The sequence below is a fragment of the Amphiprion ocellaris genome, chromosome 12 (assembly GCF_022539595.1).
Source record: "Amphiprion ocellaris isolate individual 3 ecotype Okinawa chromosome 12, ASM2253959v1, whole genome shotgun sequence".
NCBI lineage: Eukaryota > Metazoa > Chordata > Actinopteri > Pomacentridae > Amphiprion > Amphiprion ocellaris.
The window spans coordinates 25,475,969-25,493,788 of record NC_072777.1 but is presented as its reverse complement, the minus strand read 5'-3'; the positions used below and the strand labels follow the sequence as shown (position 1 = coordinate 25,493,788).

The 17,820-nt window shown below is 39.9% G+C and overlaps 1 protein-coding gene across 2 annotated transcripts in view; it reads left to right on the top strand.

The window, feature by feature from the left end:
• cenpe (centromere protein E) overlaps positions 1-17,049 on the top strand; it is a 31,496-nt gene extending 14,447 nt beyond the window's left edge. The window contains exons 30-57 of one of the 2 annotated variants that reach the window (XM_023276337.3): positions 50-283; positions 392-613; positions 717-809; positions 1,660-1,743; positions 1,898-2,014; positions 2,283-2,504; positions 3,131-3,211; positions 3,386-3,469; positions 3,650-3,811; positions 3,998-4,231; positions 5,190-5,273; positions 5,400-5,516; positions 5,607-5,816; positions 5,947-6,168; positions 6,295-6,390; positions 6,899-6,979; positions 7,786-7,911; positions 8,009-8,203; positions 8,297-8,503; positions 10,474-10,680; positions 10,918-11,121; positions 11,527-11,703; positions 11,888-11,988; positions 13,218-13,315; positions 13,456-13,588; positions 13,852-14,195; positions 14,298-14,336; positions 16,879-17,049. In XM_023276337.3, the coding sequence (XP_023132105.2) occupies positions 50-283; positions 392-613; positions 717-809; positions 1,660-1,743; positions 1,898-2,014; positions 2,283-2,504; positions 3,131-3,211; positions 3,386-3,469; positions 3,650-3,811; positions 3,998-4,231; positions 5,190-5,273; positions 5,400-5,516; positions 5,607-5,816; positions 5,947-6,168; positions 6,295-6,390; positions 6,899-6,979; positions 7,786-7,911; positions 8,009-8,203; positions 8,297-8,503; positions 10,474-10,680; positions 10,918-11,121; positions 11,527-11,703; positions 11,888-11,988; positions 13,218-13,315; positions 13,456-13,588; positions 13,852-14,195; positions 14,298-14,336; positions 16,879-16,958 (4,254 nt within the window). In that variant the 3' untranslated portion in view covers positions 16,959-17,049. The remainder of the gene's footprint in view (positions 1-49; positions 284-391; positions 614-716; positions 810-1,659; positions 1,744-1,897; positions 2,015-2,282; positions 2,505-3,130; positions 3,212-3,385; positions 3,470-3,649; positions 3,812-3,997; positions 4,232-5,189; positions 5,274-5,399; positions 5,517-5,606; positions 5,817-5,946; positions 6,169-6,294; positions 6,391-6,898; positions 6,980-7,785; positions 7,912-8,008; positions 8,204-8,296; positions 8,504-10,473; positions 10,681-10,917; positions 11,122-11,526; positions 11,704-11,887; positions 11,989-13,217; positions 13,316-13,455; positions 13,589-13,851; positions 14,196-14,297; positions 14,337-16,878) is intronic. The other variant, XM_023276338.3, reaches the window with a different exon arrangement.
• The last annotated feature ends 771 nt before the right edge of the window (positions 17,050-17,820 follow it).

Below are 17,820 nucleotides of genomic sequence, written 5' to 3'. Positions count from 1 at the left end.
TTTCTGGATAAAACCCGATAATTTTTAACATGAATTCACAATTTGACAGATGGAGACTGTCACCAAGGAGCTCCAGACTGTGCGAGCAGAGCGAGACTATCTGCTTTCTGAGAAGGAAAGAAACACTCAGACCTCCACAGAGGAGATGGAGAAGCTGCTCAGCAGAGTGACGTCTCTCACTGAGGAGAGAGATCAGATGCAGCAGATACTGGAGGGAATGAGGGAGGAGAAGAAGCAGCTCGAAGCAGAGCTGGAGAACAAGATGGAATCACTACACACCGAGGTTTGTGCCATCGCTTCTCCTGTGTGGTTGCAAACCACAGGCTGTAACAGGCTTTTAAACAGTTTTAAGCTGCAGCTGGAGTTAAAGAGATACTTTATTGATCCACAGATGAAAACTTTGGCTCAGAAACTACAGATCATTGAAGCGGAAAGAGATGACCTGCTCTCTGAGAAGGACTCCAACTCCCAGAGCTCCACAGAGGAAATGGAAAAGCTGCTGTGCAAAGTGACGTCTCTCACTGTGGAGAGAGATCAGCTGCAGGAGATTCTGGAGGGACTGAGGGAGGAGAAGAAGCAGCTCAAAGCAGAGCTGGAGGAAAGAATGGAGATGGTTTGTTATCAGTGTCTTTTTTTAATGAAGTGTTTACTCATTTCCAATCTACCTACTCTGCCCAGAAAGATAAAAAGATAAAGTGAAAGGGTTTTTTCTGCAGGTTGCAGAAGCACAACATGAGTTTTACCAGCCAGAGATGATGACCTTGGATCTGCAAGCACACGATGAGAAAGTAACCCAACTTCAGCAAGAGGTGACAGCAGTTAAGCTATTTAAGGCTGATGATATTCTGTATTTTTCCTCTTGTCTGCAGGTTTCATGTCCAGACCCAAACCTCACACCTAGTAACAAGTGAAGTATCTGTATCCAAAACTTGATACAACTACACATAAAAAACAGCTCATTTATTGCTGTTTGAGCTATAAAAATACAATGCTCCAAAACTGACTGAGCCTTTTTCCAAAACTGAATGTAATTGTGAGGTATTTTTCAGGATTTTTGGCTTCAGTAAGAGCCAGTGAACTTGAGTTGAGGAATCAGAAAGTATTTAGAGACCTCCTCACACAATGTTGGCTTTTTGTCTGGGATTTGTTGACAGTAATCAGTCAACCAGTCGGAGTTTATTAGTATAGTCCTTTACAACAGCACAAAGGGTGACCGAAGGGCTTAACAGTAAAAAAAAAGAAAGAGAAAAAAAGCAAATAACTTAAAAATAATGTAGTAACTTAAAGCAGGACAAACAATCACACTCACACCTAAGGGCAAATTTAGAATAATCAATTAACCTTAGCGTATTTTTGGACTATGGGAGGAAACCCATGCATGCACAGGGAAGGCCGGGACAGGAACCAGGGATCTTCTAGCTGCAAGGCGAGAAGTGCTAACCACCACTCCACTGCACATCCCAAAAAATATACCATAAGACAATAAAATAAACAGCAATAAAACAGCACTAAAATATACATCTAAAAGTAATAAAATGTCACCATGCTGCTAGGAGTTTTGATTTAAAAAGAAGTAAGAAGAATAATGATTAACGACAGCCTTCAAGCCTGCCAGGTATAACAACGCTTAGTATGGAATGTGATTATTTTCTTCCACAGATTGAGCTACTACAGGCTACTCTGCAGGCCATCACTGAGCAGAAGACACAAGCGGAGGACGATCTGCAGCGTAGTAATGAGATGGTGAGCAGATTTTCCTGTCGAACTAAGCGTGACTGTTTCAGAGTTTAACTGTGATAATTCTGCCAATGATGCTAAAGACCTTGTTCTCACAGTTTTCAATATATTTTCCTTCTTGAGTGAATTAATTGGAAAACTTTCATTTTCTGATTTATAGGTTACCGAGACTCAAAGCCTTGTGCAGTCACTTCAAGAGCAGCTTCAAGAACAGAATCAAAGAAACATCGCCGCTGAAGGAATAAGCCAAGAAAGCCAAGCTCGGCTAGAACAACAGGTTTGTTCCCTAAAATGTATTTTGCTAAAATTGTACATATAGTGTCCCTTTGCAGAAGTACTGTAGCTTGTAGCCTTGTTTGTAGTTTGCAGAAATCAGTTGTATTCCTACAGTCTTTTCAAGGGAAGCTCCAAGATCAAAGACATAAGAAATCGGATCTAGAGAAACTCAGTGATCAAAATGAGGCTGATGTCAAGCAACATGTTACTGACTGGCCCTTTAGATTCAGTGTTCTGACTGCTGATCAAGGATCTTCCCTTTTAAACAGACCAAGACACTATCTGAGGAGCTGGAGAGTGCGCGAGCAGAGATAAATGCCTTGTTGTTTGAGAAGGAAGCCAGCCGTCAGACCTCCACGGACGAGATGGAGAAGCTGCTGTGCAGTGTGACGTCTCTCAGTGAAGAAAGAGATCAGCTGCAGGAATCACTGGAGGGGCTGAGACAGGAGAAGAACCAGCTCAGAGCAGAGCTGGAGGACAAGATGGAGACGGTAAAAGCCTCAACTAAATATTGAAATTCCGGTATCGCCTCAGTCATTCTCACTAAGATCTGTTCCTGTTTTCCAAGAATAAGTAACTCTAGCATCCTGGAATTTTAAGCAGCTGTGTTTGAATACTCAACACTTTTGCAAATCTGACACCCAATGTTTGTTGACAAGTACACCAATCTGATTTTTGGTGTTACACTAGCAGCTTAGAGTCCAGCAGTGTCATAGAATACTTGGAAAAGTGTATGAAGTGAATTATAGAAAGAATCAACAAACAGTTAAACAAGTGGTTTAGCACACAGTTGTAGGGCCAAAGTGGCGTTCAACAGAGTGAATATAAATTGCAGAGGGCTACATTCATGTTGTACTCCACATTAATCTCATGATTATGCTACCATTCTATTTGTATATGAAATAATCAAATATCAAAACTTTAAGCACAGTTTGTGATTATTTATCCACAGTTCTCTTTTTAAAATCAAGCTTTTTTTTTTTTTAATTTGGCAAAATTCCTGGAATATGAAACCAACTGATGTGTTGTATTCTCATAAAGTCACAATTTTAAAAGGCCCAGTTAAGCCCTCAAGCCCTGAACAAAGTGAGGTCATGTTTTTCTCTCTGCCATTAAGATGCAATGCGATCTACAGCAGCAGCTCAGCTCTGAACCACAGTCGCTGAAAGAAGAACAGGAATCTCAGCGACTTCTGCAGGTTGGATCATATCACTTTCTTACTCTTTGTTTTAATTTCAATGTACTTTTTCTTTGCATTTTCCAAAACTTGAACAAGACTCTTGAAGCAAATAAAAAAGCAGCATGTTCCATTATTTGCTTTTCTCTGTACTGAACTACTGAAGTGTAAAAGTATGTTTGCACTGTGCTTTAGATCCAACAGCTGGAAGAGCTTCTGGAGAAGACCAAAGAGGAAGTGATCCAGTTGAAGTCGGACCGCCAAGAAAATGTGGAACTGGTGAGTTTTTTCCCACCTAATTTTTCATTGTTTCATTCTATGGCCGGAGAAAACAACTTTTAGTTCCAGTTATGTGCTAGTTGAGCATGTTATTTCCAAGATTTACCTAATTATTGATGTGTAAAAGTTTAACCTGCTATTGTACACACCTTTTTAAATGACTCGTAATAAATCTTTCAGATGATCGAGAATCAGGAGGAGCTGAGAGCATCTCAAGAGAAGATCAGAGCTCTACAAGAGGAGATCGACATGCTGAGGAGTCAAAAGGCAGAGCTTGAGAGCAGAACAAGCAGTGGGAATGATGCGGACAGTATCCTCCAGATACAGGAGCTTAAAGACCAGGTAGGACTGCATTTTTATACTTGGAGGAGAATAAACCTGCAGCATAATGCTGACTGAATAATTTCATCACCATCTGAACACATTTTGATCTTTCAGCAAGATTATTTAAACACAGATAATCCTATTCACGTTAAAGTCAGCTGTTTAAAATTACATTTGTGTTCACTGTTGGTTATTTCTTCACAGATCCAGAGGCTGACTGAGGAGTTTGAGAATATGCGAGCAGAGAGAGACAGTCTGCTGTCTGAGAAGGAAGCCAGCATTCAGACCTCCACAGAGGAGATGGAGAAGCTGCAGTGCAGAGTGACGTCTCTCAGTGAGGAGAGAGATCAGCTGCAGGAGATTCTGGAGGGACTGAGGCAGGAGAAGAAACAGCTCAGTGCAGAGCTGGAGGACCAAATGGCATCACTACTGACTGAGGTTTGATTTGGATTGCTTTGCTTCTGTACATTAACATCGTTTGCATGTATGCACACATTGCTTTATGCATAATAACAACTGTGGTAAAGCGGGTTTGAACCAAAATCCAGACATGCACACAGACAAAGGAGAGCTAATCACTCTTTTCAGCAATAATAAGGCCCCCAATGCAAATTTAATGGACTTGTTGAACTAAATCGGTACATTCATATGTTTAATTTTATTGTCCATGTTTTAGTAGGAATGCACTAATGCTTTATGCACAAAATGACAAAAATGAGACAAACGACACGAGACAAAAAATTGGACAAAAAAGAGACAAAGCGACAAAATATTGAACTGAAATGAGACAAAAATGGAACAAAACAACAAATATAGACAAACAACACAAGCGAGACAAAAAGGAAACACAAAGCAACAAAAAACAGCACACACCATACAACAAATAAAGCAAAACACAAAATGACAATAATAAGACCAAAAACACAAGCAAGACAAAAAGGAAACACAAAACGGCAAAATCGAGATACAAAATGACAAAAACATGAGATAAATGACAAAAATCAGACAAAGATAAAAAAACAACAAAATGAGACGCAAAATGACAAAAGAACAATGAGCAATCTTGTATTATACTTTATTATCAAAACAACTTGTCATGGTCTAGACTTTTGTTTAAATTTACAGTTTTACAAATTTACAATTTGCAGTGAATGTCTTCCCTGTAATTTTTACACTTTACAAAGTCTTCCCTCGGGCCAGATTGGACCCTCTGGTGGGCCGATTTTGGCCCGCAGGCTGCATGTTTGACGCTCCTGCTTTAGCCCATCAATAAGATACATCTGGTGAATTCTATTCAAAATTTTCTGATTTAAGTTATATAACATCAACAAACCATTTATGTTTCTGTGGTTGAACTGATGCATAATGAATAATGAGTCCATGTCTGCAACAACAGATTGCGCAGCTGAATGCTTCTCTGCAGACTGTTAATGAACACAAGAGGCTGATGGAAGATGATCTGCAGCACAACATAAATATGGTGAGAAAATTGGTCATTATAAGGGATTTCAGTTAGTATTTAATATTGTCATATTATTTTCGTTTTCCTATTTTATCTACCCCTGATGTGGTGACATGTTTGTATGTTTGACATTTTGTTTTCAAGCGGTCTTCAACGCAAGAGCTTCTGCAGTCAGTCCAAGAGGAGCTGCAGCAGCAGAAAAACATGAACTCTGATCTGGAGAAACTAAATCGGGAGACGGAGGTTTCCTTTGAACAGCAGGTTAGTTTCTAGTATCTGTTTTATAAATTGCTTGAATTTGCTTTTATGAGAAACCTGTTGTAGCAGGATGAACATTCTGTTTCTTTGCAGATAAAGAATCTGACGGAGAAGCTGGAGAGTGTTGAGGCAGAGAGAAACTGTCATCAGGCCTCAACAGAGGAGATGGAGAAGCTGCTCAGCAGAGTGACGTCTCTCAGTGAAGAGAGAGATCAGCTGCAGGAGATACTGAAAGGCCTGAAGGTGGAGAAGAAGCAGATCAGTGCAGAGCTGGAGGACAAAATGGCATCACTACAAACTGAGGTTTGTGAAATGCAAACTTTGTACGCACAATAAAAGCTGGAATAGAATTTTGGATTATATACAGTTTTAAGCTGCAGTTTGTGTTAAAGAGACACTTGAATGGCCTTCATAACTCCTGCCTTCTTCACAGATAAGATCTTCAACACAGAAGCTGCAAATGATTGAAGCAGAGAGAGATCACCTGCTGTCTGAGAAGGAATCCAACTGTCGGACCTCTACAGAGGAGATGGAGAAGCTGCTGTGCAGAGTGACATCTCTCAGTGAGGAGAGAGATCAGCTGCAGGGGATACTGGAGGGACTGAGGCAGGAGAAGAAGCAGCTCAGTGCAGAGCTGGAGGAAAGAATGGAGATGGTACACTTGTGCAGGGTTTTTTTTGTAATTTTTGGTTATCTGAGAAGAGTAACTTAAAGCACACTACGTCAAGCGCTTTAATATGTCGGTTAAAAAAAAATAAATTATGCACTCATCCAACTACAGATCTCAGCCATCCAGACAAAGTTGAACCAGCAGGAGCAGTTGAATGCACTGCAGCAGTCTGAGAGCAAAGAACAAGAGGTGAAGCTGCAACAAGAAGTAAGTCCATAGTTAGGCCTAATTGCTTCTCTGGAGTTTGACACTCTTGTATCTGTTTTACATTATGAAGGGACTGCTAGAAGCTATTTATCTTAGCATAAAGACTGGTGAAAGGTATCTTCGCTCTGTTCAAAATGGAAAAAAAAAAACACCCACCAAAGCTCACTAATTCATTACATTACATCTTGTTTGTTTAATTTATCCTCGTACATAGATTCTGTGCTTTAAAACTTCCATAGTCAGGTAAATAAACACTAAACTTGACCTTGACAGATTAACTAAAGAAACTGTCTGCATTAGATGTGTGTTTTATTCGTCATCTCAATGGTGATTTGTCTGTTAATTGTAACAAAACATCAGAGAGAGAACACAGGATCCCCCTCTTTACACATTCAGAAATATTCCAGTGTTTTTGTTTTTGCAAATTGTCCCCTAGGCCTGTTAACATCAGCGTTACCTGTGATGTTTGTTCGCTGTGACCTGTCACTGTCCCTGTTGCTCGTTTCAGGTGCAGAAGCTCGAGGATCAAATGCAAATGTACAAGGAGAGACAAGCTCATGCCAAAGCTGAAGCAGATGCCTCACAGCAGGTTTGTGAACACGTACATAAGCTGTTTGTTTTTCTTTTGGTCTTTTTTTTGTTCTAGTTTTAATAACTTTTATTTAATCATCAAGATCCAAGTGCAGACTGAAAAACAGAACATTTCTGCATTCAAAAGTTTGAATTCATCCGCTGAATTAAGTTGCTCAATTTTAAAAGTCATTTTGAAATAGATTGCATCGATATCATGTAAATTAATTGGAAGGCAATCTTTCCAAGTTGTGTATAAACAACTGGTGGGACTAAGCCAGTCTTTGGATCTGCTTGGATTATGAGCTGTATTTCAGAAAGAAATTATTACACTGATGAGAAATTTATTTTTAAAATTTGAGAATATATAACTCTCTTGTTTATAATGATGAACAGCTTACTACATGATCTTCATCCCTTGTATTAAAAAATCAGTGATATACTTTTTGCCAGTGTTTCAGATGGAGTCACTAGCATCTTCACTGACAAGTAAAGACAAAATCTGTCTTCATGAGAATTCCCACCTTTTTTTGGATATTTGGAAAACCCATTTTATCCTTGGAAGCTGCTATCAAACCAAATTCTGAAATATTTATTAGACCAAAGAACTTCACTTTCTTTACTATTATAAAGTATAAATGGATGTCAGGACGGTGTAAGACAGAAGTAATGGGTTACTAAGAATAAAACGCATTCTGTCATTAGCTTTCAGAACAAATCAAAACAAAAAAAAGAGAAGAAAAGACAGTCTGTATAAAACACTGTATCATCTGCATAAAGATGAAGAATATGTTTCAAGTTTTTTTTTCCTTTTTTCACTTTCAGTTGCTAAGTGAGGCAAACACAACCATCTCAGCTTTCAGAGAGCAGTTCAGCGCCTCACAGCAGAGCAGCGGTGAAGTCAAGGAGACGATATCATCATGGCTGCAGAACTCCACTGAGCAACTTCAGGTAACACCACAATTCTGCCTTTCTTCCTTTATTTAATCATTTGTTGGAACAGTTGCTTTGTTGTAACTCTGACACTACTGAACTCATATCATCGTAGGAGTCCTTTGGAAAATTCCAGCACTTTATCAGCACTTGTTCCGAGTATAACTCTGCATCCCTGGAAAATGCCCAGAGAGTGCAGTGTTCCCTGAAAACCTCTTATCTGACCTCTCTTCCAAAACCCACCATGGATGCCTACGCTGCTGTCCGACAGCAGGGACTGGCAACTGTCCAGGGTCTAATAAAAACTCAAGTAAATACAATATTTTTTCCATTTCAGATTTCACAGATATGTTGCTGGATTGATTCAAATTTACCTGGAAACTCCTTCTCCCTGTTTTTCCAGCAACAACTATATGTACGAGCACAGGGCTACAGGGAAATGTTTAAGGAGCTGGTGAAGAAAGATTTGGCCGTGTTCGAGGAGAGGCGGCTGCAGGACATGTTGCTGTGCAGAGCTCAGGCACCCACCTACTCTGTCAAAGACGAGGACCAGACAATGTGGGAACACAGACTTCCTGAGCTGCTGGAGAAGAGGCAGCTTTACCTGCAGGTGAGTATTTCTCTTCAAAGCACTGTTTACACAAGATAAAATTTATATGGAGGTGGAGAGTAAATTTTTTATCACGCTTCTCTGTAATCTTTTGTCATTTGGAACAGCATTCTAACCGATATGAAATGACAGAATATAGCCTGTAGTAGATGGATATGTTCTGAGAATGAAAGATTAGGTACAGAGAAGGAGACGACAGGCAATAACAATGTATTAGAACTGCATTTGTGTCACAAGCCATTCCCCAGTAATAAAATCTGTACACAAGCATTAAAAACACTGATATCACTGAGTGTCACTATCACTTCTGATGTTGGAGAAGAAACATCCAGACATCTGCATAAAAAAGGCATCAGAACTGTCAGTCATCGTGTTTTTAAATTTTCTTCAGAATCACCTTAATCAAGTGGTAGTTAGATTTTACATCCATTGATAAATTACCGACAGGAACTGCTACTAGCTAATTTTGTATATTTTACACATTGACGCTGTGTCTAAGTAATCCAGCCACAATATAAGGGACCGTACAATAGCAATTGCATATACCCCACCCAGATACACCTGAAATCTAACATTTTTCATACTGACAGAAACATTTGTGACTTCCTGCATTTCCACACAAACATCTAATTTCACAGAGCGCGAATGTAAAAAAAAAAAAAAAAAAATCATAGAAGCGGCTGTTCTTGTGAACAAAAGTATGAGATCTATTAACATTCTTACAAGGATGATGCTCCAGACTGAATTTGTGGACAGGACAATCTCTGACAGCCATAAATAATGTTAAAATCACTTTGAAGCAGTGCAGATTCGTCTGGAAAAATTGAAAATGGTTTTAAATGCAGGAAAATCCAAACTGATGCTTTTCTCAAATTCATTTGTTCGCTCGGAGGATATCCCCTCAATTAGAACTGTCCATGGTAAAACGTTAGAGCTGGTCACCAGTTATAAGTACTTAGAATTATCTGTTGATGAGGACCTTTCTCTCAAAGTCCATGTCAAAAACTTGATCTCTAAATTAAAGGTGAAGCTCGGTTTCTACTATAGAAACAAGTCTTGTTTCTCCCTCAGAGCTCAGAAGCTTCTGATGTCAGCTACTTTTCTGCCTCTACTTGTTTATGGCGATGTTGCGTATATGTGTGCTTGAACCAGCTGCCTACAGTCCTGGACTCCGCTCTACCACTGTGCTCTGAGGTTTATCACTGATTGTAGCCGCCTCACCCACCACTGCCAATTGTATGCTAAAGCTGGCATGCCTTCCATGAATGTAAGGCGACATACACATTGCATGACCCAGGTTTATAATGCGCTTCTTGGCTTGGGTCCTACTTATTTATGCACGTTTCTTCAGAGAACTGGAAGCCGTTATGCCCTACGATCACATGACATTTTGCATCTCTCTGCCCCTCATGTTCAAACTGAAATGGGGGAAAAAAAGCTTTCAGTTGTTCTGCCCCCTCTGCTTGGAATGCCCTCCAATCTGAAATGAAATTGTCAAAATTTGTTTCATTGGAAGCCTTCCGCTCTATCTTAAGATATCGACAACGGAAATCCTTCAAACAATGCCCGTGTTCTTAAATTGTTACTGTAACAATAACTCCTATATTTTATGTATCTCATTGCTTGTGGTTAATATTTTAATGTTTGTTATTATTGTTATCTGTCTGTTTTTGTTTTGTTTACTTTGACGTTTGCTGCTCCCTCTCTTGGCCAGGTCACCCTTGTGAAAGAGGTCTTGATCTCAATGGGTCTTTTGTCTGGTTAAATAAAGGTTAAATTAAAGAAATAAATAAAAGTTATAAGGAGCAAATATAAAAAACACGAGGCAGATTCAATGACAAATATTTCATGATGGTCATGTTTCTTAACCTCATGACCTTTAGATTTAATGTGCCTGTATTCCTCACTATAGACCCGCCTTTCTATCATTACTGTACTGAAACTTTACGATGACTCTGGTGTGTTCACAGAAAATGGCCAACATTCTGGAGAAGCTCGGGGCTAACTTGGCTTCTCACGTCAGTGGGTGGACGGCTGAGATCCGGGAGAGAGAGAAGTTCAATGAACACCTGCAGGCCGCGATCGCCAGCGACAGCTTCAGTGGGCTGGACGGCATCCTGAGCCAAGAGCTGGACCGCAGATCTGCGGTGACACAAAGCTGGAAGATGTGTCTGCAGGTAGCGTTCAACACATGCCTCTCTCATTTCCACCTCCCCAGGATGTTCAGTTTTATCTGTTGCTTAACACAATCTCTCTGGCTCTGAAAGAAATAGTGTAAAAGTGACTGAAATCTTTGCTCTTGCGTCTTTTATATATTTTTGCTGTGTTTTGCTATTGGGATTGTCACCGTTTTCCATATAATAACTGTATTACTGTCATCTTTCCAATCTTTTCTTTCCTCCTACCTTTTGTAGGGCATCATTGATGAGCAGAACAGTCTGTTTACAGAGCTGAAGCAGCTCGAGGATCAGGCTAATTCTCAGCTTCGAGAGGAGAAAAGCAAAAATTCCACTCTGCTGCAGGCACTGGAGGGAGTTCCTCTGAAAACAGAGGTTTCCTTGCTGAAGGACAACCAGCAACTTCTTCTTCAGCTGCAGCAAGCAGAGGAAAAAGTTAAAGTATGTCTTCCATTTACACTTCATATCCATCTTCATCTCATTGGTGCTTTTTTTTTCCACAGCCTAATATCTCTTTGCAACATGTTCCTTCTTTACAATGATCACACACTTTGGTATATTTAGACTTAATCCCATCAAATGTAGATTAATCTGCCCCATAGTAGTTCCAAACAAATGCACTATCTGAGTTTTGGGAGACTGACTCACATCTTCAGTTAGAACCAATAGGCTCATGTCCTCAAGCTACAGACAAAGTATGAAAGTCAGAAAGTACAGAGTCCTGGGAAAATGTAGCTTACAGAGTACATGTCAGTAGCTTTTGTTTCCATCACAAACAGCAGGTCTACTTCATAATAGCTGAGGAACCTTCTTATTAGCAAATGGTGACACATTCTTTGTTTTCAGGCTCTGTGTGTACAGAACGAGCAGCTGGAGGACGCTCAGATCAAAGCCAACAACAGGGTGTCCACCCATAAACAAGCCACCCAGCTCCTGCAGACTGAACTACAGGACAGCCGTGCACTAGTGGAGGAGAAAGAAAATGCAATACAAACCCTTAAAAGCAAACTACGGGATTCTGAGGTTTGTCTCAACATTTCATTTTTTTAAGCCATTGTATCAGACTTGACACTGGTGTTTGTTATAGCTGACAGTACAGCTAATTTATTATAGTCTTTTTTTCCAGTTTTTTTTTTTTTTTTTTTAATTTTGTCTCTTAATAAGCATTACCAGCTTTTATGATAATACTTGTCTTTTTCTGGTTCAGAAAAAAGCCCCACCTACTGCAGTCGAACTGGAGAAACTTCAGGCCAAACTGTTGAAAATGGAGGTGAAGCTCACTTCTGCATCTGATGAACACCAACAAGAGTAAGAGGCCTTTGGATTCATTCTGACAGTTTCTTCCTGTTTTCACATTTTTACTCCGCCAAAGAACGCAGCAAAGTTATATGACGATGGGCGTACGTTTGTCTGTTTGTCTTTCTGTGCACAACATCACTCAAAAACAGAATAACAGATTTGGATGAAATTTTCAGGGAAGGTCAGAAATGACACAAGGACCAACTGATTATATTTTGGCAGTGATGCGAATTATAGTCTGGATCCATGAATTTCTGTATCATTGCGAGATAGCGGCACAGCGGCATTGTAACTATGACAACAAGGGAATGCTACATCACCTGCCTGCTGATGATCACATGATTGCGATCCTATTACAACTCGAACGTTGCAGACTTATCGGGACTAATCCGTCAGGAATCAAACAACAGCTGAGCAGCCTTGGCGGAGTACTGCGCTCTCTGAGTGCTTTTCTTATTGAAAATGTGTTGGATGGAGGTGATCACGTTAGAAATGTTCATGTTGACTAAAGGTAAGCGTCCACTAGATCCGGCAATTTCCCACATCCCATTCATTGTCGATGCGAAACGCACCACGTTGCACGCTGGTCCATTTGCGGTGTGTTTCGGGCTGCCATCCGGTGCGTCTCCCTAGAGCTGGCCGCAGCTCATTTGCATACAGTAGACTGGATTTCTACTTTATGCAAATTCAGTGTGGCGTGCGGACGTCCCACACAACCCGAAACTTTCGTCAAACGTCTAAACTGGCCGTCGGTGAACTGTAACGAGGACAGATTCAGCTACTGCACAGGTTATTTCTCGTCTCAAATGCTTTCAGAAATACTTTTTGCTGAATTGATTTCGTAATAAAAGAGAAAGTTTGTGGCTGAGTCGTCATGTTGGTCTGGCTTGAAATCCAGGAGCAGACAGCTCCTGAGTTGATGCGTTTGTCCAGTCAGGAGCAGACAGGATAGTTCGAGAAGAAGGTCTGCTGGAGATCAACACCGGCTACTGGTCTCAAGTACATGCCAACCAAGTGGGTGATTTTCAGATGCGGCGCATTTACATGTGGGAAAAACACATGTAGTGAAAATGTAGCATAAGACCTACTGGGAGTCTGGTTCACTTGTATGATGCATTAGAGTAGAAAGGTGGCCTCCCGAGCGGTCCCTTTTCTTCCTGTAAGACAGAAAAATGCAAGGAGGATTATTTTCTCATTTTCATGACCAGAAGTTCTGACCAACGTTCCGTCTCTCTCAGGATTCAGAGGATGACCACACTGTTGAATGAGAAGGAAAACTCACTGAGGAAGCTGAAGGAGACTTTGAGGAAATCCCAACAGCAAGGAGAGGAATCATGTAAGACAACTTTGTCAATGTGCTTTTTTAATCTTCACGTGTACATGTATTTGGAAGAAGTGGTCATGTCAGGGGGAACCCATTTAAACAGGAAAATGGTCAGACTGAAAATAAAACTAATCTATTCATGTTGAAATTAGTCTTGCAGGGTAAAGACCTTCATGCCAGACTGACCAATCCCAGAGGTTTGGTCACGAGCAGCGTTCAGCTGGAGAAGGCAAAGCTGGAGGAGGAAGTCAAAGAGCTTAGACTGAAAATCACCGAGCTGGAGAGGTAACAGATTCAAGATTCTATATTTTATTTCAGGTGCGGCAAGAAAAAGTAGGTGAACCCTTGGAATTAACTTGTTTGTCCTCATTAAATGTCATCTGAGGTCAGCACAAGCCTCATGTCACATTTAGTTGCTACCCTGTGACATAAAACGGTTGATTAAAAAAATAGATTAACAGGTTGAAAAGCTGAATTGTTTGGACAGTTCTCGTGGTATGCTGCGTCCTTTAAACCTGCTCTGACCTCGGCCTCCTTTGTCTCACCAGCTTGGTGTCCAGTCAGCAGGCAGAACTCGGTAAGTGGAAGAACCGAGCCATCAAGCTGAAGGTAAAGAGCAAAGCTGAGGTGGACAAGCCATCATCCCCCTGTACTCCCACCAAGAGGGCATTTCCCATGACCGCAGACTCCTCCCACCTCTTCAGCTCACCTAAAAAGTGTCTGGTTGCTCCCAAGAAGAACCTGGACTCTCCCAGGAAGGCTTTGGAGTCTCCCAGAAAGCTGCTCGACTCTCCTAAAAGCGGATTCTTTGACATCGGTGGAAGCTCAGAGCTGCTGTCCAGAGCCTGCCCCAAGCAGTTCTTCGATAATTCCAGCCTTGGAACTATTGCAGGTAAGCTCCACCCAAAGTTGACCTGTACTGTACTTTATTAATCTGACTCTCTCTTCTAAAATTTCTTAACATCATGATTATATGGACTGTTTATTTTGCCAGATGTGTCTTATGTTCCTGATACAGCAGATGCAGAAAAGGGTAACGGTTGTAATTAATGTCACAGGGTTTACTAACAGAAGCACGGGGTGATGGGGCTTCACTGACAACTTAAATCAGCACTGAAGTACACCTTCCTCGACTGATGAATTAGTTTCTTTTTTTTTAATATTTGTCAGAGCAATATTTGAGTTTAGTTGAATAGTCCACTCTTTGAGCCTTCATGTAAATATCAGGTTATTGTACAGCCTGACTGTCTCTTGAAACAAGAAAACTAGCAATATGGAAGCTCATTTACCCCCTAAAGTTACTAGGAGTAAATGGAGTAAATATACACTGGATTGATTTTTTATTTTTTTTTAAAATCAAGCTATATTTAAAAGACAAATCAACATTATGAGATGCTGAACTCAGTTTCCAGTAGGTCCATGCAGCTTAAACTAATGTAGTGATTATAAGCCTCTGTGAAGATTATGTTGAGTTTTTCTTGGACTAAGCAAACTGGTGGTTCAGATATTTCGAGACTTTTAACTCCAAATACAAATGTTTTTATTTTTTTTTTTAATATATATATATATATATATATATATATATACACATACATACATACATACATACATACATACATACATACATATATACATATATACATATAAATATACATGTATGTATGTATGTATAATAGTATACACAGTGGGGATCGTAACTTTGGGCACCCCAGGTAAAAATTTGTATTAATGTGCGTAAAGAAGCCAAGGAAAGATGGAAAAATCTCCAAAAGGCATCAAATTACAGATGAGACATTCTTATAATATGTCAAAAAAAAGTTAGATTTTATTTCCATCATTTACACTTTTAAAATAACAGAAAACACAATAATGGCATATGCCAAAGTTTGGGCACCCTGCAGAGTTAATACCTTGTTCTGCCCCCTTTGGCAAGTATCACAGCTTGTAAACGCTTTTTGTAGCCAGCTAAGAGTCTTTCAACTCTTGTTTGAGGTATCTTCGCCCATTCTTTCTTACAAAAGTCTTCCAGTTCTTTGAGATTTCTGGGCTGTCTGTCACGCACTGCTCTTTTAAGGTCTATCCATAGATTTTCAATTATCTTGAGGTCAGGAGATTGTGAAGGCCATGGCAAAACCTTCAGTTTATGCCTCTTGATGTAATCCACCCTGGAATTTGAGGTGTGTTTAGGATCATTATCCATTTGTAGAAGCCATCCTCTCTTTAACTTCAGCTTTTTCACAGATTGCATCAAGTTAGTGTCCAAAAGTTGCTGAAATTTTATTGAATCCATTTTTCCTTCTACTCGTGAAATGTTCCCTGTGCCACTGGCTGCAATACAACCCCAAAGCATGACTGATCCACCCCCATGCTTAACAGTTGGACAGAGCTTCTTCTAAATTCTGTGCCCTTTCTTCTCCAAACGTACCTTTGCTCATTCCGGCCAAAAAGTTCTATTTTAACCTCATCGGTCCACGGAACTTGTTTCCAAAATGCATCAGGCTTGTCTATATGTTCATTTGCACACTTCAAACGCTGATTTTTGTGGTGAGGACGTAGAAGAGGTTTTCTTCTGATGACTCTTCCATGAAGACCATATTTGTACAAGTATGTCTTTATAGTGGAATAGTGTACCACAACTCCAGTGTCTGCCAGATCTTTCTGGAGGGATCGTGCAGTCAAACGTGGGTTTTGACTTGCTTTTCTCACAATCCTGCGAGCTGTTCTGTCTGATATTTTTCTTGGTCTTCCAGATCTTGCTTTAACTTCCACTGTTCCTGATGACTGTCATTTCTTAATTACATTCCAAACAGAGGATATTGACATCTGAAAATCCTTTGCTATCTTCTTATAGCCTTCTCCTGCTTTGTGAGCTTCAACTATTTTCAGTTTCAGTGTTCTAGACAACTGCTTAGAAGAACCCATGGTGCTGATTGTTGTGGCAAGGTCAGATGAGTCTGCGCATTTAAAACCTTTGAGATTGACATCACCTGGTCTTTCCAGACGATGACTGTGAACAATCCATGACACTGTCAGGTCTCAGCTTTCCAAAGGGGGCGGTGCATGGTATAAACTCTGCAGGGTGCCCAAACTTTTGCAGACACCATTATTGTGTTTTCTGTTATTTTGAAAGTGTAAATGATGGAAATATAATCTAACTTTTTTTGACATATTATAAGAATGTCTCATCTGTAATTTGATGCCTTTTGGAGATTTTTCCATCTTTCCTTGGCTTCTGTGTGTGTATAGTTGTATGCATAGTTTGAGTTGAAATTCTGACATTAGTTTGCATTCTTGTTTACCAGCTTGCAATTGGTTTTGTTGGCACATTGCTGCAGATATTTCTAATTTACAGCCACTTGTAGATCAGTAGAATAGTGTGACACCACCGACTGGATTTTGTATCACATCACCAGCGTTCACATGCATGAAATAAACAATGTAGGGATCCACGGTGCTGCGAGAGGTCGTTTTCCCCACGGAGAACCCAAACACTTTTTATGAAGTCATATTAATGATGATAGCTACATATGATGTTCAAGTTTCCATTTGTCTTATCACAGTGTTGTGTTTTACAGATGCAGTTGTGGGTGCAAGCAAAAAGGAGGAGTGGTGGCCTCAGTCTCCAAAGCAAGAGGAAATGTGTAAAACGCAGTAAAATATGCTGCCTGTGCAATATTTTAAAATGTCTTTGTCTTTTTGGTGTTTTCTTGTAGCTGAAATAATAAAGGTTCCTTATAATAAAGTCATTTTAAGTGACTGGTGTTTTTTATTCACATTTCAGTCCACTGACCTTGTCTCATTGAGGCCATGCTGCAAAGGAAGCATTGCATCTTAGCTTTTGATGCATGACAGGAGCGATGGAGTTGTTTTTTTTTTCTTTTTCTTAAATTTGTTATTCATGTACTGATTTGAGTCTTGTGAGAAGCACAAGATGTTAACAAAGAATACTCAGAAATCAGTAATTAGATTTGAGCTCCTGCACTGAATTAGTGACCAAATTAATAAAATACATGATATGATATGATTTGATTTGTGGGACACATTTAGAGGAGTACATTTCCTAGTAATCCAAAATTGTTAAGGAATAATACTATGATCATTTCTTTAACAATGTGGACCCGACATGTTTACGTTATTGAATTTTAGATGTGTGGATCTGTACCAGAGAAATGTGTAAGTGTTCTTGTCTCTATAGGAGGCCACATTTTTTCTTCAGTGTATCAATAAGATAAGTGCACCTTTGTGCAACTCCTATGCAAACCCACCTCGGAGCTGGCTGTCTTTGTTGAAGGTTGTTGGACCCATTTGTGAACATTGTCCTAGGTAAATTTCCTTAATGTTCCTGAAATGTTTGTTTTAATGGGGGAATTCAGAACATTATCTTAAGAGTACAACCCGGTAACGAATACTCTTTTGAAGGTTATTGTTCTTATTTGTTGCAATGTTTGTCAAACATTCTAGCAACTTTATTAAAAACGTCGTCGTATAGCCTTTGGTCCAATGCACATCATAGTTTA